Source organism: Acanthaster planci, linkage group LG01 (assembly GCF_054643075.1).
Source record: "Acanthaster planci isolate LZ-2023a linkage group LG01, COTS_SCS, whole genome shotgun sequence".
In the NCBI taxonomy this organism is placed as follows: Eukaryota; Metazoa; Echinodermata; class Asteroidea; order Valvatida; family Acanthasteridae; genus Acanthaster; species Acanthaster planci.
Window position 1 is genome coordinate 24,331,275 of NC_141777.1, and position 25,344 is coordinate 24,356,618.

Here is a 25,344-nt window from a genome sequence, read left to right on the forward strand (position 1 = left end):
TTTGGCAGCCATGAACCTGATCAGCATATAGACACCTGATTAAAATACTAAGGGACTTAATAAGCTAATCAGAACTTTGAGACTCAAGGACATACACCTGTAGTTCACTTTCTGCATTAGTAGTGCTAGGAGTTTTGCAGAATGGTTGAGCATGGTTCTTTGTTTTGGCTTTGATGGTAGAAAATCTGCCGTCCTGTATCTGGCATGAAACTTCCCCCACCCAAGAAAAAAAAAACCATCAAAAAATTTGCTTGATCAATCAGTAAAATTTGATGCCAGTTAAAGTGCAGTCGACTAGCCACAATGTTTGGTAGAACCTAACCTGTCTTTAGCTCCCCTTTCAGATGGCGCTGAAGAAGACATAGCTTATTTTTTGAATGTTGTAGTTTCAAGTCTGTTTTTCTTGTTAACGATAATTGTTACCAATGTCTTATTTTTCAAATGCTGTGCCTCTTAACCTGTTTTTCCCTACCTGTATGTGGCTTGCCCCATTTTTCTAACATGGTGTTCTTTGCAGTGACTAATGGCTACCCTAGCAGTGCTGTAGAGAGTGACTCTGATTTTGACAGCATCTCCACCCCGCATCAAAGTAGACGTGACCGACGGAAGGGACTCATGAAAAGTAAATTCTTTTTTTTGTTCCAGTTTTAAAGGGTTCCCCTGAGAAACATTCATTGAAAAAAATCATATTCACAATCTGATACGTGAAGGCATGACTTTTCATGGATAGCATAAATCATCTCATCCTTGTTGTCCAAAGAATGCTTCACGTTTGTGGAATGATTGATTGTTTTGCTATTCACTGTTTAAAACCCTGTGGAATCATTTGAAACTACCTGAAAGTGGAACAACCAATTCTTAAAGAATTTGTCCAGTAAAGTCAAATGTAAAACAACAATGAGATTGCTATGTGCTCAGGCAGTGAGAGCAGTGAAGGTTTACAGGAATAATTTAGTCTGTGAATGAATTTAACATAAAAGGCTTCATCCTTTTTAGCAGGATTTAAAACAAAGTTTTTTTATGACTTGCATTTCCAGTGCCAGAGGTTGTAGAGGTAGTGCTGGAAGGTAACATCCATAATTACCGTTGAATTTTCAGTTCTCTGTTTCTTGGAACCTCTTCAAGTAATTTCTGGTCTGCTTTAAAATTTACCTCCTCGTTCATTCAGGGTTGTCTCTAACTCTTCCAAAGCTAACCTTCTCACAAGTGGCTATGATTAACATGAACTGGTTGTGCAAAATGGCAGGGGTGAGATTTGTCAGGAAGTTTTTCTGATGTCAGGATTTTCATCAGGATTTTGAAAGCTGGAAAATCCCGACTTTGCCATGTATTCTGCAAGAAGAGCCTCCACTACTCTGGGGCCCTCAAACCTTCTTGGGGTTATTCCACCAATCTCACCCCTGTATGGTCAGACTTCTGCATTTTGCATGAATACACATGTACTTCATTGATTTTCTTTGTGAAGTTAACATGGCCTTAAATGGCCCGTTACTTCCTTGATTGATTTTTTTTTCGTTGATGGGTTTGTTCTTTGTGGAATTTAAATGTATTCTTCTCATCCGGTTTCGACACAAGTCCATGATAAATACGTGTATCAATTTTCCTGTACTCTCTTGCTTACAAACAGTGCACTTGAGGATGGACACAATGTGGGACACTTCACTGTGGTGAAGCAGCATGGGAGATGATTTGATTTTTGTGGGAAACATTTGTTGTCATTTTGGTCAATATCTAGCGATTTCGTTTCTACCCACCTGCACCAATCACAACTGACATCAACACAAAACTCAGCAAAAGTCATCTGCAGCACATCTGCAAATATTTGCATAATTTAATCAGAACAAAACAAAACATTCTTTTTCCGATTTTGTGTTTCAATTTTTAGCATTGTGGCTTTGGTGATATTCCATTTTAGAATACTGATGTAGCTTTGCAAGTAGCCATATAAAAGCTGGACAAAAAGTCAGGTTTCAGTAGGTTGATGCACAAATATGGATGTGCCAAGCAGGCTTCCATTTTGCACAGCAAGTTAGTCGTCTAGTAATTTGATATAGCCACATGTACGTTCCCAGGCTGAGGACACAAAATCGTAAGCATACAATGTAGCTTTCTTGGTCTGATGAGTGGACCAGTGCATCCATAAAAATGCTGCGGCAAACCTTTGGAGTTTTGAATGACAAATGAAATTGTGAGGTGCTCAATCAAAATGAGAGATAAGACCAATCTGCTTTTTTTTTGTGTTGTTCATGTGCTGTATTTTGTTATAAATTTTTTTGTGTTTGTTTTTTTGATATTTCACACCAAAAAGGCCATGGATTCAGTTATCTGTTGTTACTACATGTAAGCCCACATTTGAATTGCACAGCATTCAAAAGTATTTCAGATGCAAAGCGTTGGGCTGTTGCAAGTTCAAACAGCACATTCTAGGAACATGAGTAACTTAGAGAAATGGCTGCTTAGGGTGAAAGCTTCTACTCCTGAGTCTGTTAACTTCTTTCTTCAAACATGCAGAAATTTCACTGCAGAATCAAACTAACATCTGCTGACCCTAAAACTGGTTTGATTCCCAGTCTTTACTGTCATTGAATAGTACAGCCTTAGTACTTTGACTTTGTAAACTTCAGGTTATGGGGTTTGTTGTGTGTCGGATTTTTAATTGGGTTACATTTTTAATTGGGTTACATTACAGCATTAGTACTTTGACTTTGTAAACTTAGGTTAAGGGGTTTGTTGTGTGTCTGATTTTTAATTGGGTTACATTTGATTTAAATCTTGTTTTGCATTAAAACAGTAAAAATGAACAGTTTTAGCAATCAAATTTGTACTTTTTACATCCACGAAATGCTTATTTTAAGCATCTTTTTAGTTTTTCTATACTGAGTCACATGTGAAATAAAGAGTTAATGTCATTTTGATCAGACATGTAGTTGTTGCTTGTAACTCTTCTTGTGTTGCTTTTCAGAACACAGAGCTGTTGACATGGATACCATGGACTCTGATTCCACCCTCCGCACTGCCAACGGCACCCTGAATGGCACTCACAAGGAGAAGCGCAAGGGTCCTAGCCTACCCCTGGGCAGGAAGATCCCCATGGTCCGTTCCCCATCCACAGAGAGCCCCACAGGCCCTCCCTCTGAGGTCAGCACTGACGTCACACCATCGCCTTCAAAATCCAAGCGTGGCAAGTTTGTCAAGAGTGCCAGCATGGACACCTCACGGGCACTGGACGGTAGCTCCCAGAACCAGGCACGGTACACAAACACCGAGGTGGATGGTCGGCGCAGCCCCGGTGCTGAGGTCATGCGTAAGGGCAAGAGATTGAAGACGCCGGATGCCTCACCACCGGGGACCCTCACCCATGAATACACGGGGCTGAGTCCCCACAGTGACAACACCAGCTCTGTTGGGTCAGAGGGTCATACACGGCCCAAGTTGTCCAAGCTGTCCTCCATGGGCTCCAGCTTCGAGATGTTCAAGTCTGTCGACATCATGTCCGACATCAGCGAGGTGGACTCCATCGATGTTGCCATGGCAACCAAGTACTACTATGCGGTGCGCATCTTCCCCGGCCAAGACCCGTCTGAGATCCATGTGGGCTGGGTTACCCCAGAGTATCACCACCACAGCCCGACCTTCGATCCTGCTAAGACCAGGAGTGTCAAGGTGAACCTGATGAATGACAATGGCGGTGTGCAGGAAAGGTGAGTCTATCTGGATATGTCCCAGAATCCTTTGGTGTTTGTTTGATGGAAGTCTGTTTTTTTCTGTTGGTGTTTGGATGTGACTAACTACTGTCGAAATGTTGGCAATGTTGTGTGTTTTAATAATGAAGACCTTCCACACCAACTAAACTTTAACATGTTTTCAAGTATTCTTTCTCACTCATTTCAGTGTTGTCAGAGTTTTGTGGTGACTTAAAATCTGAGAGTCTCTGCTTACCCTGGAGCATTTTGAGCTCTTATTTTGAGATCTGAACACTGACATTTTAAACAGGCTTTTTGGTTGCATTTTTTGTGCACCCTTGGCATTGGGGCTTATTCACAATTATAAGCACTCCGAAATTTTTAAGTTACCACTTAAACAAAAGAAACTAAGATACATGTACACCCCAGCAGAAAATTCCAATCAGCTCAAATCTTTGAACCCTTGTTAGCTATGCATGTTTTTTCCCACTTAACCAGCATTCATTTTCAAATTACTCATAAAAACTGCATCATCTGAGGCTTCCCTGAGGAAAAGGGCATGGTTTGACTAATTGTGAAAAAGCCCCATTGTTTATTCATGCCAGTTCATTTCTTACTAACTAGGAACGTTGTGCACCGCACGATGCGTGACAGTGAAAGGGGGCGTGGCCCAAAGAGGTGAGATGTGAAATGAACGAGGTATTGGCAAATCTAGGATGGAGGATTGTAGACCATTAAGCATCTGCTATGTTGTTTTTATTGTTCGCCTATTGAAATATGGATCTAGGAAAGAACATAAAAAGATCATTCCTTAACTGTTCTGCATTGAGTCTGCATACATTGTACATCAATTCAAACTTTAGTTGAGGCATTTTGTGAAAAAAAGGTAAAATTCAAAGTTTAATTTGTACTCATTATCATGGAACAGTAGCAAGCCTTCATTTGGTTGGTACTTTTCGCCATTGTTAGTATTACCCATCAGATGTGTATTGCACAGAGCAATTTCTCGTATTCTGTTTTGTAGTTTGTTTTAGCAACAACCCATTTTCATATTTTGTACTTGCCGTTAATACACTCCTCTGTGCTCTGTTTTACGCATTAGCTCGGCCTCGTAGAAGAACTTACACATTGATAGGTTGTGCACATTAACGTTTTGGTGCAACGTTGGTGGACTAACTCTTAACATTAGCATCCCCTTTTGCATTTCAACAGAAAATAATGACCAAAAAAATAATAAGCAGGTACACCTCTTAGCAGTCAATCCAATTTCTTTGGTGCAATATGACTGTTACCTCTCACTTGACGCAGCACTGTTAATAATACCGCTGATGCTAACTCACTGGCTATGATTTTTAAATGTATCCCTTCCCTCTCACACGAGCAGTTTAGAGTTGTTATGGTATATTTTGCTTTCCTGAAGCAGTGTTTTATGTTTGCAAATGCGTACCGGTACATGAAGCAAAGATGTACAGTAAAAAAGGGCAGGCTAGACTGAAGATTTAAGTTTGTATAAACTTGTGTCTTAAAAATTATATTTGTAACATAATCAGGATGTTTTTAGAGCAATCACAGATGTAATTTATACTCTGTGAAAAATTTGTAACAAACTGTGTAAAGTTCGCTTGAGTTTTTTTTAGCAAAGAATTTGAAAAGGTTGTGATAAATAAATTGTTTGTACATGTAGTCACCAGTTGAGCCATTTTGGATGTTCATGATGTTGGTACTTTTCGAGTTGCACCTGTCCTTTTTTACAATTCCAAAGTTGTGGAATTGAGGACAAACAATTTTTGCTTTTACAAAATAATGCAGACGGACCTAGTGCAACATCTAAAGCAACCTTTCAGTAACCATGGAGGAAGGACACAGAAGGAGTTGTAACTCAGGCACTTCAAAGCGTCCAATGATGGTCGCGGCCGAGTCTGACGAATAATAGAAAACATTCCAAAAATGCCTTATTACTGCCTGCATCTTAGCTGGACAAGTGGGGCCAGTAATACCCTGGCAACACTTGTAGTTTTTTGCTTGCAATTAAATACAAACTATCGATGTGACCAGCAAATAGAGTGAGAAAAAATCCTGATATTATCATCATAAATAAACTTTTAAAATTTTGACACACTTTTTCATTATCCATGCAAAGTTTGTAATTCTAGTCTCCTCCGTCCAATACACATCAGTGCCAAAGACTTGGAATGAATTTGGCTAAGACTGGCCAACAAAATGTTCACTACTTCTTGAAAGCTTAGTTCATTAGCAACAAAATGTGCTATTTCATCATATCGTAAAATCTCATAAAATACGCCTTTGTACAAATGCCACCAAAAAAATGATTCAAACAAAACACAAAATCTTACAAACAACTTCGCTATTTACTCCTAAAAGAAGTCCAGAAGAAAGCGTTTGATATAAAGGGCAACAACTGCACATGAACACTTCGGGTATACAACCTCATAAAAGCAACTGCGCAAACACTACATTTAATGATGTTGTCTGTTCATATCAAGCACCAACGATGGCATGAATATTCAACTTCCTATACAGCAGTACACAACGTTTTAGGGTGCAGATCACCAACGAAAAATTGCGGCGACGATCATGGGGTACAAAGGGAGCTTATGGTTGCAAAACAGCTGGTGGGTAGAAGGCGTGCGCTGCGCTCAGGCTATGGACATACCGGACATGCCAGAAAGTGGTAATCGGCCAGATGTTATAGCCCGGGCAGTTCAAACTCCTTCTGTGTCCTTCCTCCATGCAGTAACTAAGCTATTGACATTTTTGGAGAAAGACGACCAAAGTTTCAGTTTATCTCAGGAATTTCGGCTAAGACTGGAATAATCTGGTTTTTTTTCAAACTAATCTGTATTTTAGCACCAAACACAATGACTGCTTCATGATCTGCGTTGGTGACTTCTTGGACATGTTGACTAGCCCTGAGGGCCGGAGAGTAACCACTGGCCTGGTCATTGGCTGTGTGGTGGACACTGCGAGTGGAGAGTTAACCTTCTCCATCAATAATAGAGAAATACATACCAGATACTTGGTGAGTTGTGGTCGTCTCCATATAGCGTCAACATCTGTCGCGCAGAATGTTGAAATGGACCTGTACTGTCCATAGTTGTAGGTTAAATCTTCACAAGTGTGGTCACAAATGACAGAGTAATGACAATCACAAGGGATGCTTTGGTACAGTTAATTTAAATAGCTTAATGCATGACCCAAGACTAGAAGGCACACAATGGACTTGAGGTGGACTTGAGAGGGCATGCAGGAAAATTTGATGGTAGTGTGAGTGATAAGATTAATTATGACTTGCTAGGAATAATGATAGACTTGTTCGGACCTGTTGGGGACGTGGCTGACCTTTGAGTGTGAGGACTTCAGGACATCTGGTAGGCTTGACCACAGCACTGCCTTTCTGATGGTTGCATTGCCTTTTAAAAAATGTTTAACATGTAGTAGGAGTGCTTTCCATTATGCAGGGGTACCATTTGTTGCAAATCAAATAAACTGCACATATTTTGTTAAAAAAATGGGAACAACTCTGGAAAACAAATATTTCGATTTTCACAAGTGTCCTAGTAAACTTGCCCAAATAGTAAATGGCTACATGTACTCCACAACTACTGTGATCTGATAATGGCACAGTGACATAGAAGAAGTTAATTATGAGCCATGTTGATGACCACATGGACACTGTTTGCATCATTTAGGTCCAACCATGCACCAAACTCTTCCCAGCTGTGTTTGCCCGTCCAACCAGCAAGGAGATGTTGCAGTTTGAACTGGGAAGGTCAAAGGTCAGTAAGGTCGTTTCTTATTAGTTCAAAGTGAAATTTCAGAATTTTTTTTCCAAGATGTATTTTGCGTTGGGGAGATCTCCCACCCGAGTAAGCTTGTGAATTTTTTCGCAAGCTCTCGGACAAGCACTGAGCATACAGTGTTTATCAATATATACGTTGGGTAAGGGCAAAACCCGTTATAGAAATAGAAATTTAAGAAAGTTTTCGCTGAGAATGTCAGTGAAACTCCCAGTGAAGATTTGTGCAACTTTTGTGGCTGGCACCATCTTCTTTTCACGTTCTTTGTCATTGAGGTTGTTTTTAACTGGTATTTTAATTTTTTGAGGTAGCCTTAACCTCAATGCAGTAGTTACGCAGCAATATGCAATTCAGATCCAGAAGTTGTTAAAAAGGGTAGTTAAAGTCAACAAAGAGACCAATGCCCTTGAGCAATAACCTGAAATTTTCAGTTTTATGTGATGTTATCTCTAGAAAGAAAATGTGACATTTTTTCTAGCAACATCTTGCTGGAGATTGAGCAGACAAGAGTGGTTAGTAGCCCAATCTACATGTACCCCCAAATATCTGCCCTTGAAATGTTGACAGGATTAAGTGTCACAGTAGCACAAGGTTTTTCTAAATTTGCCGCCAATTCATTCCACAGATCCTAGCATTATATGTCTACGAATTAAACCCATTTTTTTGCAAGATGTACGTTGTGTTTGGAAGGGGTCGAGGGGTAAAATGCCTGCACTAGTAAGCAGGAGGTCACGGGTTAGAGTCCCCACTTAGTAAGCTTGTAAGGTTTTGAAAAGTTTGCGGACAACACAGGGTATTCTGTATTTATAAATATGCATTGGTGAAGGGTAAACACCCAGTGTGAATCCCAGTTTTGTTTGATTTACTTTTCAGAATTGCCTTCCCATCTCCGCTGCCTGGTTCAAGAGCGATTCCCACAATCCCGTGCCTCAGTGCCCTAGCCGGGTCACTGTACAGGTCATGCAGCCTTGCGTCTGGTCCCGGGCCCCACACAAGACGCTGGACATTTTGACCCGCAAGCACTCCGACAGTGCAGGATGGATCATGGCATGTAAGACACCAGGTAAGATAACTAGTGTCCACCATAAGCTTCGTGCAAGAACTTTTGATAATGCTGTGTGGCCCTGCTGTATCCAATTATTATGGCTGTGGCTGTGGCAACACATGCCTATGAAAGCCATGGGTGAGAAGCAGCAGCCTCTTGCCATAGGTTTTATTCACAAGATGGCCATTTTTAGGTCATACTCCCCAAATCCACTTTACTCACGGAACACTCTCAAATTGGAAAGAGCCCAGCTATTTTGCTGTAATTACATAAAGCCTCTCTTTAAGAATAACAAAAACCTCACTTTGAAATACGTGTGTCATTGGACAATAAAAGTGGCATGAGTGTTTAACCTAAAATCGAATTACCCATCGGAGCACAAGGAGGGTAAACTAACATTTAGCCCTATTGCATCATCTTCGATCCCACAGATATTAAGTGTTAAGAAAACATGTGGAGGGATTTCCTAGCTTCTGAGTAAAGACGGCCAACTTGTGAAGAAGGCCAATTGGCCTGTTTGGTACTCCCAGCCACAGGGAGCTTTACTAGGGAAGCACACACTTAGTTTGTACACCAATGAAAAGGAAATTACATATACATGGGTAATTTGCAGTGAGAGTATGTATTTTAAAACAGTACCGTTTCCAAGAGAGGCCCTTAATCACATGACATCACATTTGAGAAAAATGTACAAGGCCCGTTTGAGGTTTTTGTCTGTCAGCTATGAAGATTTTGCAAATTAATTTACTACTGTTCTGTCAGATTTTTCCCAAGTTAAAGATTCCCTTGATGTTTGATAAATTGGCCCTTGCATTACTTTAGTTGTCACTTATACCCTTCTCTTTCAAGATGGAGGAAAAGTTGCGGAATGAATTGGCCGATACCAATGCCCTATTTCTTTGTTTTGTATTTCAGTGTCCTGGTTAGCAGTTCACATTCCAGAGGAGAACAGGTGTATGGACATTTTGGAGCTGATAGAAAACCCAGGCTTGTTGAAGTAAGCACTGCAACAAAAATTGAGGGAATTTGTTTGAATAAAATTGTGCACAAACTTTCAACTCCCATATGTATATTTTCCCATTTGAAAAAGGATTTGAGTAATGTGTTTTGATTTGTATGAGTCTGAATTGAAAGAATCTGCTCCAAATCACAGCAGAGAAGCAGCGTATTTTGGCAAGATTTGGCTAATGTCTTTGGAAATCAAATTTGGCTTCCTGCTGATAAAGCAAGTGCACATTGTTGTGGACTCGTCTCTGCTTTCAGCCTCTTTCAGTCACAGGTGACGCCAATTGTCATTGTTTGTCCCCTGATGCACTAATTAGTGACTTGGCTCTCTATTTACGCATGATTTGATTTGTACAGACTTTTTGACTGAATTGTGATGGACTTGACTTTATTTATTTACAATTAGAGATTGTAAAAGACTGACTGGTTAGGGTTCAAACTGTTCATTTTGTTGTTTCACTCAGGTTTCACGGCCATACTTTGAAGTTGTACAGTGCTGTGTGTTCCCATGGTAACCATCATGTGGCTCATGCTCTCTGTAGTCACGTCAACGAAGACCAGCTGACCTACTGCATACAGTGTGAATGTAAGTTGTGACTCGTGCTAACTGTAAAAATAAAATCAAGGAAACACTATGAACTGCACATTTTGTTTCTGTGTTGTTAGGGCACAGTTCACCAATGGCAAAATAAGATAAAGTCAAGGATAAATTCTTGAAATAATTGACATTACTCAATAATGGTTTGAGCAGTATAGCAATAATTTACCAGCCAAACGAGATTCATCACAGAGCTCAGCAGGTGTCATACTGCTAACTGTTCTAGAACCTTTTTGTTAAATTAGAGAAACAGTGCTTGAAAACAATGCAGTCCCATTGCTAACAATGCTTTTAAATAACATGGTACATATTTAAAGCACATTTAAAATGACTTATTATTAAAAAATGTTGAAATTAAGCCTGAAATCTTAATTTCCAAGAGCTTATTGTTTACTTCATTTTTCCTGTGATTTGACATACAGACCTGTCAGGGCCCCTACGAATGGGCTATCATGATCTGCTCATATCCCTTCACCTAGCCACTCATGCCAATGCTAGGTAAGCAAACTTGTAATTCTAATCAATCTCGTTATACTGTTTCTCCAGAACATAGCTTAAAAAGTACATTATGCTTTTTCTCCCCCCCCCAGAAAAAATTTAGCACATTTTGTTTTGTATTTTTTGACCAATCACAGTCGTGATTACACGTTTGACAAAAGCTTGATTGGTAAACTTTCATAAATGATGAACAGAGTATAAGAATACATGTGTACTTGTAGAGTATGGCAATTGATTGAAAAATATTCATGTTATTGCCCTCATGTGCAGCGGATGTATCTTGATCACTCACAGGTTGGACGTGGCACGCAGTGTGCCCTTGACCAGTGGTGTTTCTAAAATGCACCAAGTTTAACTGATCCAGCTGAAAGTGAACAGCATTTTATTCTTGTTTACAGTGCATTGCAGGTTGTTGACCTTGTTTACTGTATATTACAGGTTAATGACCCAGGACGAGTTTATCATACCTCTCATGGCTACTAACCAGCGCTATGATGAAGCCGGTGAAGAGAGCTCCACTAACAGCACATCCATTAAGAGAGCACTGAGCACCAGCAAAACCGTCTCCATCCGGCCGGAGCAATTGTTCTCCGACAATGGGTAGGTCAAGAATGCTTTGCCTTGTTACTATTTCAGTCTCCCCTCTGTACGGATTCTCTATATGTGATTTATCTTTCAAGTGTTGGTCGTAACTTCATGAGGTTATCCCCAGTAATGGTCTGTGCCTTGCGGAATACGCTATGGTACAGTAGGTGAACAATATTAAATGTGTGAACTCTCCTGTTTGTTTGTCCAGCTCCAGTGTGAACCTTGCCCACCGTGTGAGCGAGACACGTCCACCACCTTTCCAACTCAAGGCTCTCAAGAAGCATGTCATCAACTTACTCACCCAAGCTGTGGCCCATGGAGTGTCCAGCTGTCGTGATCCTATTGGGGGCAGCTACAATGACCTCTTTGTGTAAGTACTTGTAAAAAAATCCATCACTCATGCCTGCTATTTCTTCACTTACTGTCTAGATATATCAAATATGCCGTAGTGGGCCTAAGCCCAGTATTCATTGATAAAGGAACCATCTAGTCCTCATTTTCTGTCATGCAACTTGAATTTCCAAGCAACTTCAAGTTGTATATAAAGTAACAGTGGCTAGACACTACCGTTGTCTTCCAAAGCCTATTGAATCATCAAATATCTACTAAAGAGGGATATTAAAAAAAAAAGAATTTACATCGGTGCAACATCTTCTTCCCTTTAGTTGCATTTTTTTCTGACCAGTGTTATGGAGTACCGAAGTGTGATGTCAGTTTGAACCTGGCAGTGCAGTACAAACGAATGGAATGTGGATGTGTGAAATCATGCACTGGTGTTTTGGCTAATGTCTTTTACACATATAATTCTGCGTGTGACGTCATTTCGGCACTCTATATTGAAGCAAAAATTGATGATTTCACTGAGTTCATGTATATTAGATATGAAGCTGTAGACTTTAAAGGTTTCACCTGTTTGTGATTTCTCTGCTTGATTTTTACACAGGCCACTCCTTAGACTCTGTGACAAGTTACTTGTTATTGGTAAGTTCAAGAAGTGGCTATAGTGGAATTTATACAACAGGCTTAGGCTGTGCCCAAATGTTTTGACTATGGCTAGGAAAGATATGGACATCAATGAGAGCTACTGGCTAGAAGCTGCAACAACCTGCCGTAGAAACATGCATTACTGCCAGCCGCAGCCAAGACTTTGGATGCAGCCCAAAGTCACTAGAGAAATTCCCCAATTTGCAGAATTCAAACCTACATCATTTTCTTTCGTCAGGTGAATTTGATGATGATGATTTGAAGCGGCTTTTGATCCTTATTGATCCGACAACCTTTGATGACAAGTACAAGAAAGGTAGTGTCGTGAAGTTTGTTTTTTGAATTTGATTCCAAGCCGAGGGGGTATGGGACATTTCCTCTTGACAAAATGTGCATTGCCAAATCTTTACTATGGATATTTCATGGCAATGCTAAATGGACATGCATGCATTCGCCCCCCCCCCCAAAAAAAAGGTTACTGCTACAAACACACTTTTTTGTCAAAAAGTTGATATATACTTCCCATACATGTCAAATTGCTTAACCCTAACCCTTCTCAATCCTTCACCTGTTGGAGGACTGAGGAGGGTTAGGGTTGAAGAGAGTTTAAGGAGGAGATAAGAATGTATGTAGTTCTTTGAGAATGGTGGCTCAGTGTTAAAGTAAAAATCGGTTATCCTCTCAAATAGTGAAAGAAACAAACAGCTTTTAGAAATGCACACAGAATTAAGTCTAAAATACGGCAGGGCTATTTTGAAAATTATCAAAATGGTACTAAAAGCTTCAGTTATAACTAGTGCATTTACAGAAAGAGGTGAGACCCTTAAAATTGGCAGCCCTTAAAGAACTTCCAACTCCTCTCATAATGATAACTGAGTCTTGGTGAATATAATTGTAAGAAGCAGATTGGTACTCTGTTGGAAGGAGATAAGTGAAGGAAACTGGCTGACCTTGATGACTGGAGTTGAAATCTCACCCAGGCTGTACATGCTTTTGTGGAATTGCACCAGATTTTTTTCGTGCCATTTTCAGATTTTTTTCCTGGCGTTGCTTAAGCCTGACCGTTTCTGTCGTCATTAATTTGAGAGTTCCCTTCCCCCCAGGCCTCTTAGCTGGAGAGCCACTCACACTTTTTTTAAGTATCTTAGTGTAAATATCTGGTTTTATTTATTAATGTTGAGAGTCAATGTTTGTTTGGTCAGAAATGAGTCAGGTAGTGGGCTTGCTTCAGATGGAGTTAGACGAGCCCGTCAAGTTGGAGGTTTGCTTCCTCCTGCAGCATCTCTGCGACAGCCAGCTCCGTCATCGTGTTGAATCTATTGTCAACTTCTCAGAAGACTTTGTGGCAGAGTGCCAAGCGGTAGGCTCAAGCTTCACACAACCTGTGGTTTCTGGACCCTCAAGGCCCATTAATACCTCAGGCCAATGTTAAAGCGAAGCAAATTTGACATTATGAAACATTTGCAGCAAAATTTGCTTGAGTTGAAATGGATTTAACTTTTGTCCAACTCGCAGTGTGAATATTGATCTGACGTTACGATAGTCATGATCATGTTTTGCTTTTACGCCCAGTATGAATCAGCCTTTATAGGATATTGCTTTAAACATTTGAGAAATTATCAGTTGTTGTAATGTTGCACAGAAATAGGTAATGCCTCATTTCCAAAACATAACCAGAGAATCAACTTTGGTTATTTAGCTGAAGGAAGACGCCTTAGACTCGCCATCAGAAAGTTTCTTATAATTGAGCTGGGTGGGATGTGGTCAGAGAAAATTGTTCTTACAGAATATATAGAGAGCATGTCTTCACTGAGCATATTACAAAGCTGCTGTTACAGCAGATATTTTTAAAAGGTACTTCTTTTTTATTATGTCCTGTATGGCAAGAGATCAAAATTCAGTGTATACATGAGATTCATACAAAAATTTTGGTGCAAATGATTTACTTCTTTTTATCCGTCGTTTTATGTAGGACCAGTTCAGGCGATTTATGGAAGTCAGAAACACTGATATGCCACCTATCATAGCAGCCAAGAAAACCAAAGAATTCCGCTCAACTCCACAAGAACAGGTGAGGCTGCTTCCATTATTACTAACTTTCCAGTTGGGAAGAAAATACAAACATTTGCAAAAGTTTAAGACCACCTGGAATTTTATTGGTATTTCTGTCACTGGGCCTGCATTACACTGTCTCACTGAATGATCACTTAACATGTTTTACAATGGTGCATAACATCAATGTAGTGCTATATACTCATTTGCATGAAATTTTTTTTGCAAGGGCAGGTCTTGTGTGGCATTTTGTCTTTAAGGCAACATGGGTAAAAAAAACAAGTCTAAGTAATCAGAAATAAAGGAGGGCACACTAAATATTAGACTGTTAACATTTCAAATCATGGAAATCATCAGTCAAATAGCTGTTTAACCATGATACTAAGGCTACCTATTGAAAACAAACATGAGTTGCCATGACTGATTGGTTTAAGTTTGGTTTTTCGTCAGGTTAATGCATTTTGTATGGGTGGTCCTAAACTTTTGCAAATAACTGTAGATAGACCTTCATATTTCCTAGCGCTTTGAAATTCTTAGCTCTGCATTTTTCCAACACTTTTTTACCATTTAGGTAAGGCTTGCCTACCATGTACAGTCATTTGCAAAAGTTGAAGACCACCTGGAAATTTGTTGGTATTTGTGTCACTAGTTCTGCATTACATTGTCTCATTGAATGATTACATAATATGTTTTTATAGTAGTCCATAACATCAGAGTCGTGTTATGGGCCCATCTGAAAGAAATTTTTTGGAAAGGCAGGTCTTGTATGACATTTTGTCTGTAGTGCAGCGTGGGTGAAAAAAGTCAGGCTAAGTTACCTGAAACAGAGGGCACACTAAGTATAAGACGGTAACAATTTCAAATCAAGAAATGAAGTCAAACATTTGTTCAACCAAGATGTTAAGATTACACATTGAAAATAAATATAAGTTGCCATGATTAATTAATTTAAGTTTCATTTTTGTTACGGTTAATGCATTATGTGTGTTCAGTCCCAAACTTTTGCAATGACTGTAGATTCTTCGTCTTTACCAACAGTGGTCTGGTTTCATGGGTCAGTGAGAGTGCGCAGTTTAAATTTTGATGGATCACCTCCCTTCTACCCCTTTACTTGTCCAGATGCGCATGCTGGTCTCCTTCAAGGGCAAAGACGACAGCACAAGCCCATGCCGGGAGGACCTGCGGGAGGTGCTGGAGTCCTTCCATGGCAACCTGGTGGCCCACTGCGGGGTGCATGAGGTCAAGGAGGGCGAGCAGGGCAAGGAGGAGAGGACCTGGCTGGGACGGCTGTACAGCTGGCTGACAGGGCGCGGCAGGGACGAGGCTGACTCCAAGGATTTCATGCAGAAGTTTTCTGGAGGTATCGGGGATCATTTTAATATCCTCTTGGGGAAACAGGAGAAAGACATCTACCTTTTTTTTTTTTTTAACAAGGTCACAGCAGTCTCGTATCCAGGTCTTGGGTCGGGGAGGGGATAAAATAGATTTTTTTCTTTAAAAAATGTCTTTGAAAAAACTGACCCACAAAGGAAGGTGGTTGTACCGTCGCTAAACTTCTAGCACGTTCAATCCCTTAACCCCTTCGCTACGGAGGACTGCTACTACCACCGCACCATTTTGTGAGGATTAGTGCATACCACACATACAGTCTATTCACCATGCAGCTGCTGGTTCAATGGGGCCTGCTGATGGACAAAGCCCTCCATTTAGGGCATACCACAGCCCAGCAGTTGCGGTCAAAATAATCCCGCCGTGAAGGGGTTGAAAAAGGATCGTTGGTAATGTATCTCGAGGGGGCTAACTCCCCCATCCCTTCTCTGGATACATGACATTATTTATCATCATCTGTTTATTTCCCCTCTCTTCTCTTGTGCAGATTCCCTGTCCTATCTGATCTCGGAGACCATGATCCGATGGGCGGAGGAGAAGCACATCCAAGATGCCACCCTGGTTCGGGAAATGTTCAAGCTCCTTCACCGACAGTACGACGGTGTAGGGGAGGTATGTTTTTGATGTGCACGTGAACTTGATGAGACTAAGTTAAGTAATTTGTCATTATGGCATTAATTAAACTACAATTTTTATTTCTACAGATAGTTTGGTATACAGAATCAAATATCTACTCAAAGCAAGGATCTTGAGTTGGGTCCAAACTCAGATCTAATCTTCCATCTTTAAAACCCACATACACTTCATGTTAAGCTAGTTTAGGGAGGATTTGAAACGTCAGCACCAGCCCTAATGGTCCAGAATCCTCCTATTTCAATATGATTTTACATAGGTTAGGTTTGATCAACTTTAGCCTTCCAAACTTTCCATGGTTGGTTATCAGTCTTATCTTTCTTTTTGCACAGCTTTGCCGAGCCCTAAACAAGACCTATGTTGTGAGTGCCAACCAGCGGGAAGACATAGTGCACCTGTTGACCTCTCTGGGTCAGATCAGGTCGCTGTTGACGGTCCAGATGGGGTCAGTGGAAGAGGAGGCCCTCATTAAACACCTGTGGTGAGTAGACGCGACCCCACCCAGTCCCATCTCCAGATCATGACCTCGGCATGTAAAGTACGCATTTCTGCATACTTGAGTTTCCATTGGTAGATACCGCTGGGAATAGCAACTGTGATAAAGTTTCGTGCTTAGGAACATAAATATCATCAACAAAAATAAAGATTGGAAAGTATTCAGTCTATTAGATGAGCCTTCAGATGTTCAGCATTTTCAAAGCGTCTGTTTAATAAAAAATGAATGTGTGTGTTAACATACACTTAATTTTACAGAAGTTCAACCACCATGTAATGTATATCTGTCTGTACAGCTTTCTTATGTCACAAACAACCTTGTCTCACTTTAAACAATGATGTTCTTGGCATGTAGCATTTTACACTGTGTAGTTAATAAAGTGGTCAGTAAAAGATTTAACAGCAAAACGTTTCACAGTATTTAGTCTCGCAAAACGTGTCTTTAAAACGTGTCTTTTGGTGGATTATCCCCAGGGAGTTAACAGACAACAAGGTCTTCTACCAACACCCAGACCTGATGCGGGCCTTGTGCGTCCATGAGACTGTCATGAATGTAATGGTCAACGTCTTAGAGAAGCACCAGACTGCCGTCCAGCTGACCACAGGCTGCTGTGACCTGGGTAACTTGCGTGGGAGCCGAACCCTGCCCCACCAAGTTAGCTCCACCTCCACCTCGGCCAAGGTTCAGGTCAGTCCAGTTCTGCACGTACAAGCGGGCAAAAGTTTGTGAGAAAAATGTCGAAAGAGGAGTGAGTCAATGTTTTACAATGTATCCCTAATGGCAATAAACTTCAACTTAAACTAGTTCTAGGTCATTGAAGTTACCAGTGCCAAAATCCTCACAAACTCAAAAATGCTATTTCATTGTTGACTGAACTGTCCTTTCAAATGTCTGCTTCTGAGATATTTGTAAACAAGTGTAGCCACGGCTGTTGTACGTCTAAAGTCAACAATTTAAGGATATCAACCATTATTGTTATTGCTTTTGGATTTCCATTGCCAAAGTTGTGACATTTTGAGAGTCCCACATTTGTTCCTCAGGACTTCAACCGTGAACTGATCACTGCCTGCTCACGATTCCTCAGCTATTTTGTCCGTATCAGTGGTCGAAACCAGATGGCCATTTTTGACCATCTGAACTATTTCCTAGATCAGAGCGACATTGGCCTTTGTAAGTTTGTTTCAAGTGAAAAAAACAAACTGATTCACTTGGCTTGAGATTTGCTGGACTCAGTTTGTCTTGGTTTTTTGAAAGCATGCCTGAAATGAAAATGTGCTGAATGTTTGGGTGTGTGGCTTTTCCCCAACATACCTAATTGCTAATGGCTTGTTTTCTCCTCTTGTTCATTGGCTTTATAACAATATTTTCTGTAGCGTGAATACATTTTAAAAAGTGTTTTTATCAACTCAGTTTAACTGTTGTTTACTAACATTAAATGTTAGGATAATTTTTCAATGCCAAAGCTACTCTGTTCTACATCATCTCAATATACACTACAGTCACTACACGTGGAATGGGTCCAGTGATTATCAGGAGTAGAAAGCGAATTTGCCACTTTTTTCTAGCAGGATTTTTGCAAAAAAGTGACAAAGCTTATAAACTGTCTTTAACAGTAAAGACTCGGTATTGTTTAGTAAGTCCATTTCAATCACAAAGACGCCTTTGGACAGTATGTTCTGTCCATCATCGGGAGACTGCAGGGATTCCATGGTGTATTACATGATGTATTGGGGCGGTTAGGTGTGAAGAGGATACCAACTTGGTATCTAACCTAAGGGTACTTGGGCAGGACATGGTATGCTACATGATCAGCAAGGTGTGTCAGTCTAAAGGAGGGAAGGGGGGAGGGAGAGCAAGGTTAAAGGAGATCCACATGTTCTAGGTGTATATAGGAGACTTACAGACTGGAAACATGTCCCAGAGTAAAGGAGGCCCATTGGCTGGAAACAGGTCCTAGATCCACAGGCAAACATGTCTTGGGGTATAGAAGACTGATAGGCTGGATACATGTCCCAGAGTAAAGGAGGCCCTTTGGCTGGAAACAGGTCCTAGACCCACAAGCAGACATATCTTGGGGTAAAGGAGACTCGTAGACTGGAAACATGTCCTGGAGTAAAAAGACCCATCAGCTGGAAACAGGTCTTAGACTCACAGGCAAACATGTTCTTGGGTATAGGAGACTCATAGGCTGGAAACAGGTCTCAGAGTATAGAAGACTGATTGGCTGGAAACAGGTCTCAGAGTATAGGAGACTCATTGGCTGGAAACAGGTCTCAGAGTATAGAAGACTCATTGGCTGGAAACAGGTCTCAGAGTATAGAAGACTGATTGGCTGGAAACAGGTCTCAGAGTATAGGAGACTCATTGGCTGGAAACAGGTCTCAGAGTATAGGAGACTCATTGGCTGGAAACAGGTCTCAGAGTATAGGAGACTCATTGGCTGGAAACAGGTCTCAGAGTATAGAAGACTGATTGGCTGGAAACAGGTCTCAGAGTATAGGAGACTCATTGGCTGGAAACAGGTCTCAGAGTATAGAAGACTGATTGGCTGGAAACATGTCTTAGAGTAATGGAGGCCTATAGGCCGGGAACATGTCCTAGGAGACTCATAGGCTGGAAATATGTCCTAGGGCTTGGAGACTCACAGGCTGAAAGCATCCTAGGGTTTAGGAGATATACATGTAGACTAGAAACATGTCTTTGTGTATAGGAGACCCATAGGCTGGAAATGTCCTCGTGTATAGGAGAGACCCATTGGACTGGGATGTGAAGATGGTGTGCCAGATGTTGCTGATGTTTAACCTGATTTGGAAATTTGTTGTGCTTGAGAAATTTGATGGTTTCCCTGATGCGAGGGTACCAGTAGTCAAAACTGACCATGAGTTCTGCTTTACTTCAGTTGACCTAATGGCCTGTGATGTGGGAGTGGTGATGATGGATGACTTCTCAAATTCTTTCCTGCCATTGGGTTTGTGTTCTTTGATTTTTTGTTGGGAGGTCCCTACAAGTCTCACCGTTGTACACTGTTCCGCCTTGTCAGGGGACCTTGTACGCTCCTGACATGTGCTGTGCGTTAGGTTTGCCCTTGTGTGAGGTCATCAGATTCTTCATCTTTTTTTGGGGGGGGGCTGTATGGGTACACTCACTCCCATGGTTGTGGAAGAATGCGCTGGATGTGATGGGAAGTGCTGCCATTGTAGTGAGGGTAAATAAACTGGGGGCCTTAACTAGTTGGCTTTGGGTACAGGTGACCCTTCGGCCGGGGTCGGATCTTCGGTTATGTGTTTTAAGCGGACTTGACTTGTATCCATTCAGATACAGCCCAGGGGTGATGTTATGGAGTTCTTGAGTGAGATGTTCTTGTCGTAGACATTTTATGCCCTGCAAACAATCGCCCCATTGACAGAAGACTTCATCTTGGGCTGATGGAAGGAAGTGCTGTGTAGTTATCTTTCTTTATAGACACCATCTGTAAGGCTGCTGTCCTACTTCCTGGATACCTCAACATCTAAAAATGAGATGTCGCCATCCCTTTCTTGTTCCATGGTGAACAGGATGATTCATTGAAAGTTTATTGAGATTGAGAAGAGTTGAAGATTACCCCACCCATGCTGCAAGAAGAGGCAAGTGTCGGTCGCATAACGCAGCCAAATCTTGGGTCCTTGGTTTGCTATGGTGATGGTGTTCTGTTCAAATTGTTCTAGAAGTGTGATCACTAGAGCAGGAGATAGAGGATTCCATGAGGTTCCGGCTGATTGTTCATTGAATTTATCCTGCCAGTGGAAGCTTGATGAGTTGATGCAAGTGAGAAGCATATCATTAAGCTGGTCTGGGGTGAGATTGGTGCAGTCCTGGAGGGGGGATCTGCATGAAGTCTGCCCTGTGCAATATTTAGTGGAATCGGAGGTCAGGACATTGATGAAGAGGGAGACATCAAAGCTGGCCATGATGTCATCCGGCTTGAGAGTGAGGCCTCGAATGAGGTGGCAAAGTGGTCAGAGTTCTTGATGTAATGTTCTTTAGTGCCCACCAATGGATGGAGTATCTTGGTGAGATGTCTGCCTGTATTGTGGGGGGGGGAGGTGTCATGTTGGAGCGATGACGGGGATGTAGTGAAGTAGCCTTCTTGTGTATCTTAGATTGGGGAAAGAACCTTTCTTACATGGAGTTGGACAGTTGGAGCTGTCTGTACAAGGACTGAGAGATTGTCGCCAAAACACAGGATTGAGAAGCATAAATTGCTGCTGACTCTCAACAAAAGGTGTGGGGTCTCTTTGTAGTACATAGCAGCAGTCCATGTTAAGGATGTCTACCACCTAACAATCATTTTTGGCCTTGTCCATGACAACCAGGGTGTTACCCTTGTCTACTTGGAAAATGTAAATAGACTTGTCTTGGCACAGTGCTATGATGGCTGACCAGTCTTGTCTTGAGAGGTTTGGCTTGGCTGGCTTTTGTTTCTGGAGGGCTTGATTGATTGATTTGAAGGCAGATCTCTTTGGCTGTAGATTTTTGAGATGACTGAGGGCCAGCTCAGTTCACTGTATGACATCTGTGATATGGAAAAACTTGGACACGAGGGCCAAGTTGATACTCAGTGACAGAAATTTGTCTCCTTTACAGAGAGGGTTTGTTAGCTCAGATTAACTGCAGTGTGCTATGCAGTGTGCTATGTGAAAGATTCCTCGGAGTGAAGGTGAGGCTTTGTGTAGTGTCAGCTGGAGGGTACAGCACATTTCATTGGGCTAGAGGGTTTTGGGCATAGGGATGAAAAGATCCCATATACAGAGTCGGGGGCTGTAGGCATGGAGATAGTGTGTTCCCATTGCCTAGATCAATATGAGGCTGGAACTGGTATGGGTCACGCATTTAGTGATCTTGAGAAATTTCTTGACTTGGTGGCAATAGGATTCCTTGAAGGCATGGTCACTGGATGAGGTGACCTGCTGGATCCTTTTTATGTTACCAGCTGTGGAAATACTATATTGGAACAACTCCTGGGTAGTGAAGATCTTCTTGTCCAATGATGCAAGGGTGGATCTTATGGTGCTGATATGGTGGCAGAGTAGAGTGAGGCTGGCTTTGTGTAGGACGGAACAAGACTTGTGGCTGCCGATGGAATCACCTCAACTCCAGTGACCACTGCCACCAAGTCAAGAAATTTCTCAAGATCACTAAATGCATAACCCATACAGCCTGTACCGGTTTCAACCTCACATTGACCCTGAACATGGGATCCTCTATATCCCTTCATCCCACCTTCCAGCCTGATGAAATATACTGTGCCCTCCAACTGGCATTACACAAAATCTCACCTTCACTCCGAGGAATCGTTCACCAAGCACACTGCAGTTAATCTGAGCCAACAAAACCCTCTCTGTAAAGGAGACAAAACTTCTGTCATTGGGTGTGAACTTTGCTCGTCTCAAAGTTTTCCCATATCACAGAGGTCGTACAGTGAACCAAGCTGGCCTTCCACCATCTTGAAGCCTACAGTCAATAAGCTCTGCCCACAAATCAATCAAGTCCTCCAGAAACACAAGCCAGCCAAGCTAAACCTCTCAAGACAAGACTGGTCAGCCACCACGTCACTGGGCCAAGACAAGTCCATGCACATTCTCCAAGTAGACAAGGGCAACACCACGGTTGTTGTGTACAAGGCCAAGAATGACTGTAAGGTGGCAGCGTCCTCAACATGGACTGCTTCCATTCACTACGGACGGATCCTACACTTTTCTTTGAGAGGAAGCCGCAACACAACCTTCTCTCAATCCAGTGTTTCAGCAACATCCCTCAGTCCTTGTACAGACAGCTCCAACTGTCCAACTCCACTTGCTAAAGGTTTTTTGGCTAACTCAAGATCCACAAGAGGATACTTCGCTGCGCCCCCATTGTCACTTCAATATGAGGCCCCTCTCAATACAGCTGGACATCTCGCAAAGATGTGTGCTGTGCCAGTCCGTTTATGTCACTGAAATATAAAAGATACTGGCCAGAACCTGATGCAGTAGAAACCTTTTTTTATTGAGATTTTTCCCCCTCCAACTATGAATTCAAACCGGGTAGGTGTACCTCCTGTTGTCACTATTCAGATTTCTGTTTTTATCTAGTTCCTGGTCTGGTTTAACCACAATGTGACAAATTAATACCGCTGGATGGGTGTTAAGTACATGTATTTGTGTGGATATTCATACTGGTGATTTGTAAGTTTTGGCTGCTTTTCAAAGAGGGGAAATGAGTGAGAGAAAAACAAGACCATTTAGAACCATGTTAGAGAATAGGCGTGGGGAACTATTTGCGAACTATGGACAAGGTTTAAATACCTGCTTCTGGTCCGAATTCTAAACAATACGTACATGAGCTTATGTATCAGATAGATCAGAGCTGTAGCCAGTTGCTTTGGATGCAACCTTGAGTACTTTTATAGGAATTGACACTGACATGCCTAACAAACCCTGTCCTGTTTTTTCTGTCTTGCCCTGTTTCTTACCCTGTTTGCTGTGTTGTTGGTATATGTGTGTGTGTGTGTTTGGGGGTTATTTCTGTAGGATGAGGGCTCGCGGGATCTGACATCCAGCTGCTGTCGATTCCTCTGTTATTTCTGCCGTACCGGCCGGCAGAACCAAAAAGCCATGTTTGATAACCTGGGCTACCTCCTGGACCATGGCTTCATGGGATTATGTAAGTAAAAAAAAAAGAAATCACAGAAAACAAATCTGGAAGTTCCTGGCATGTTGGAAATGAAAACTGGTTTTCATGGAAAATCAAAAATCCCTCTCTTTATAGGCATGCAGTTATGCAGTCCTCTGCAGCTGCGTCTAAAATATGTGATTGTAGATTATTCACACTGCGTGCGGAACATTTTTGAGAAAAACAGTTTCTAGTTGCAATAGTTATGGTCAGTGCAAATATTTGTTTTCATAGAAAAAGTGAAATTTCAGTTACAGTCCTGCTGGTGAAGAAGTGAAAGCATTTCTTTCATCCTTGTTGGCTGTGTCATTCGATACCAATATTAATATATACTAAGTGGTTGTGGGTGAAAAATCCTTGCAATAAGCCAGTTTGGTATTTCAAAAAGCCACGGTCTTTTGGAAACAAAGCGCACATGCGAGTCAGGGTCTGGCTGCACTGATAGGACAGACAGACGACCGCACATGTGTGTTGCTTTTCCCGAATAGCCTCATACTGGGCATGCACTGTTGGAAAACTGAACTGGCTCATTGGAAATATTTGTCTCTGCTGTGCTTTATAACAATGCATGGCATATTGCAGTTCACAGATTAGGTTGGCCTGTATTGAAATATTTGACATTTTGGTAATGAACCTGAAACTAGGAAACCCAACCCCATGTTGCAAAATACCAGATAGCAGATGTTGACAGCAAACGTTTATTTCTCCTACATGAGGGCAAACATTACTTTTATAGCCATTAGCCTGACAGAAAGTGAAATAAAGAAATACCAAACATACAGGTATCTGAAATTATACTGCAGCTGTTTGAGACATATAGTTTGCTAAGCATGGAAACAGTTTGCTGAACAGAAGTGGGTTACTAGCTGAAACTGTATGGGATGCACATGTACATTGCTTGTAGCTGGTTCCCAACGTGTGCTTACTTAGCATGTTGTGTTAGACATGGACCAGTTGTCCACATCCGGTTTGTGGTTGTTGGTACTTGGGGCAATTCCCATGAAATTAACTCCTGACTCCTATCTGTGATCCTTCCAAATCCACCATGGTTAGAGTCAAATCTGCGAAAACCCCATGGAGGTTTTTTACACATTTGTTGAATGCACTCTGATAGTACAAGGAATTTACGAAACGATATGCCACCAGGAAGTTATGACAGAGGGGCCAATTTTTCCAAAGCATTGATGGGAAAACAGTAAAACACCTGTGTTACAAAAGTTGTTTTAAAGGCTAGGCTAATTTTTGTTTTGGATACTCATAATTTCAGTTTGAATTTTCTTCCCTGTGAAGACGATGAATTTCTTGAAGAGGCTATCTTTTCGTACCACCTAACAACAACCATTACTACTCCCCCCACCCCCCATTGTACAGCATATCCTTCCCTTCGTGGTTCCTGCCCCCTGGATGTCGCAGCTGCGTCACTGATGGACAACAATGAGTTGGCCCTGGCGCTGAGAGAGCAGCACCTGGAGAGGGTGGTGGTCTACCTGTCAAACTGTGGCATTCAGGTGGGTTAGCATCACCAGATGCATGGCATTCAGAAAGAAGGGACCCTTGAGATATTGACAATGTCATCTCATGTTCATTCATCAAAAATAACAAGTGCATCATGCCAAACTAGCTTTGCAAGCAGCCTTGTTTGACATTTTCCTTTTCACTTGTTTCGTGCTTAAGTTTAGTCAGAGTGGGATTGTTACCTCTCTGTTCTGCTCTCAAACTACTGTGCTGGCCCACTTTTGAGGGGCAGCTGTTTTTGTTATTCAACAATTTATGATAATTGAAATCAGTAGATAAAAGAAAGTGTAGAAATTTCAGCTTAATTGAAAATTTGGCTACTTATTTGTCACAAGCACCTTGTGAGATAA

General features: G+C 41.5%; 1 protein-coding gene across 15 annotated transcripts in view; it reads left to right on the forward strand.

Moving 5' to 3' along the window:
* The window catches only part of LOC147800585 (ryanodine receptor 2-like), a 191,447-nt gene that overhangs the window by 79,064 nt on the left and 87,039 nt on the right, over nt 1-25,344 (forward strand). For 11 of the 15 annotated variants that reach the window (XM_087144448.1, XM_087144495.1, XM_087144476.1 and 8 more), the window contains 22 exons: nt 518-622; nt 1,038-1,067; nt 2,963-3,701; nt 4,308-4,361; nt 6,552-6,723; nt 7,394-7,480; nt 8,375-8,564; nt 9,462-9,543; nt 10,016-10,137; nt 10,572-10,647; nt 11,086-11,247; nt 11,444-11,605; nt 12,179-12,216; nt 12,458-12,535; nt 13,422-13,579; nt 14,192-14,290; nt 15,391-15,631; nt 16,148-16,272; nt 16,626-16,774; nt 17,263-17,476; nt 23,338-23,470; nt 24,851-24,987. In XM_087144448.1, coding sequence (XP_087000574.1) covers nt 518-622; nt 1,038-1,067; nt 2,963-3,701; nt 4,308-4,361; nt 6,552-6,723; nt 7,394-7,480; nt 8,375-8,564; nt 9,462-9,543; nt 10,016-10,137; nt 10,572-10,647; nt 11,086-11,247; nt 11,444-11,605; nt 12,179-12,216; nt 12,458-12,535; nt 13,422-13,579; nt 14,192-14,290; nt 15,391-15,631; nt 16,148-16,272; nt 16,626-16,774; nt 17,263-17,476; nt 23,338-23,470; nt 24,851-24,987 — 3,353 coding nt within the window. Of the gene's footprint in view, nt 1-517; nt 623-1,037; nt 1,068-2,962; nt 3,702-4,307; nt 4,362-6,551; nt 6,724-7,393; nt 7,481-8,374; nt 8,565-9,461; nt 9,544-10,015; nt 10,138-10,571; nt 10,648-11,085; nt 11,248-11,443; nt 11,606-12,178; nt 12,217-12,457; nt 12,536-13,421; nt 13,580-14,191; nt 14,291-15,390; nt 15,632-16,147; nt 16,273-16,625; nt 16,775-17,262; nt 17,477-17,829; nt 17,960-23,337; nt 23,471-24,850; nt 24,988-25,344 lie in introns of all 15 variants that reach the window. The other 4 variants (XM_087144452.1, XM_087144490.1, XM_087144483.1 and 1 more) reach the window with 4 other exon arrangements.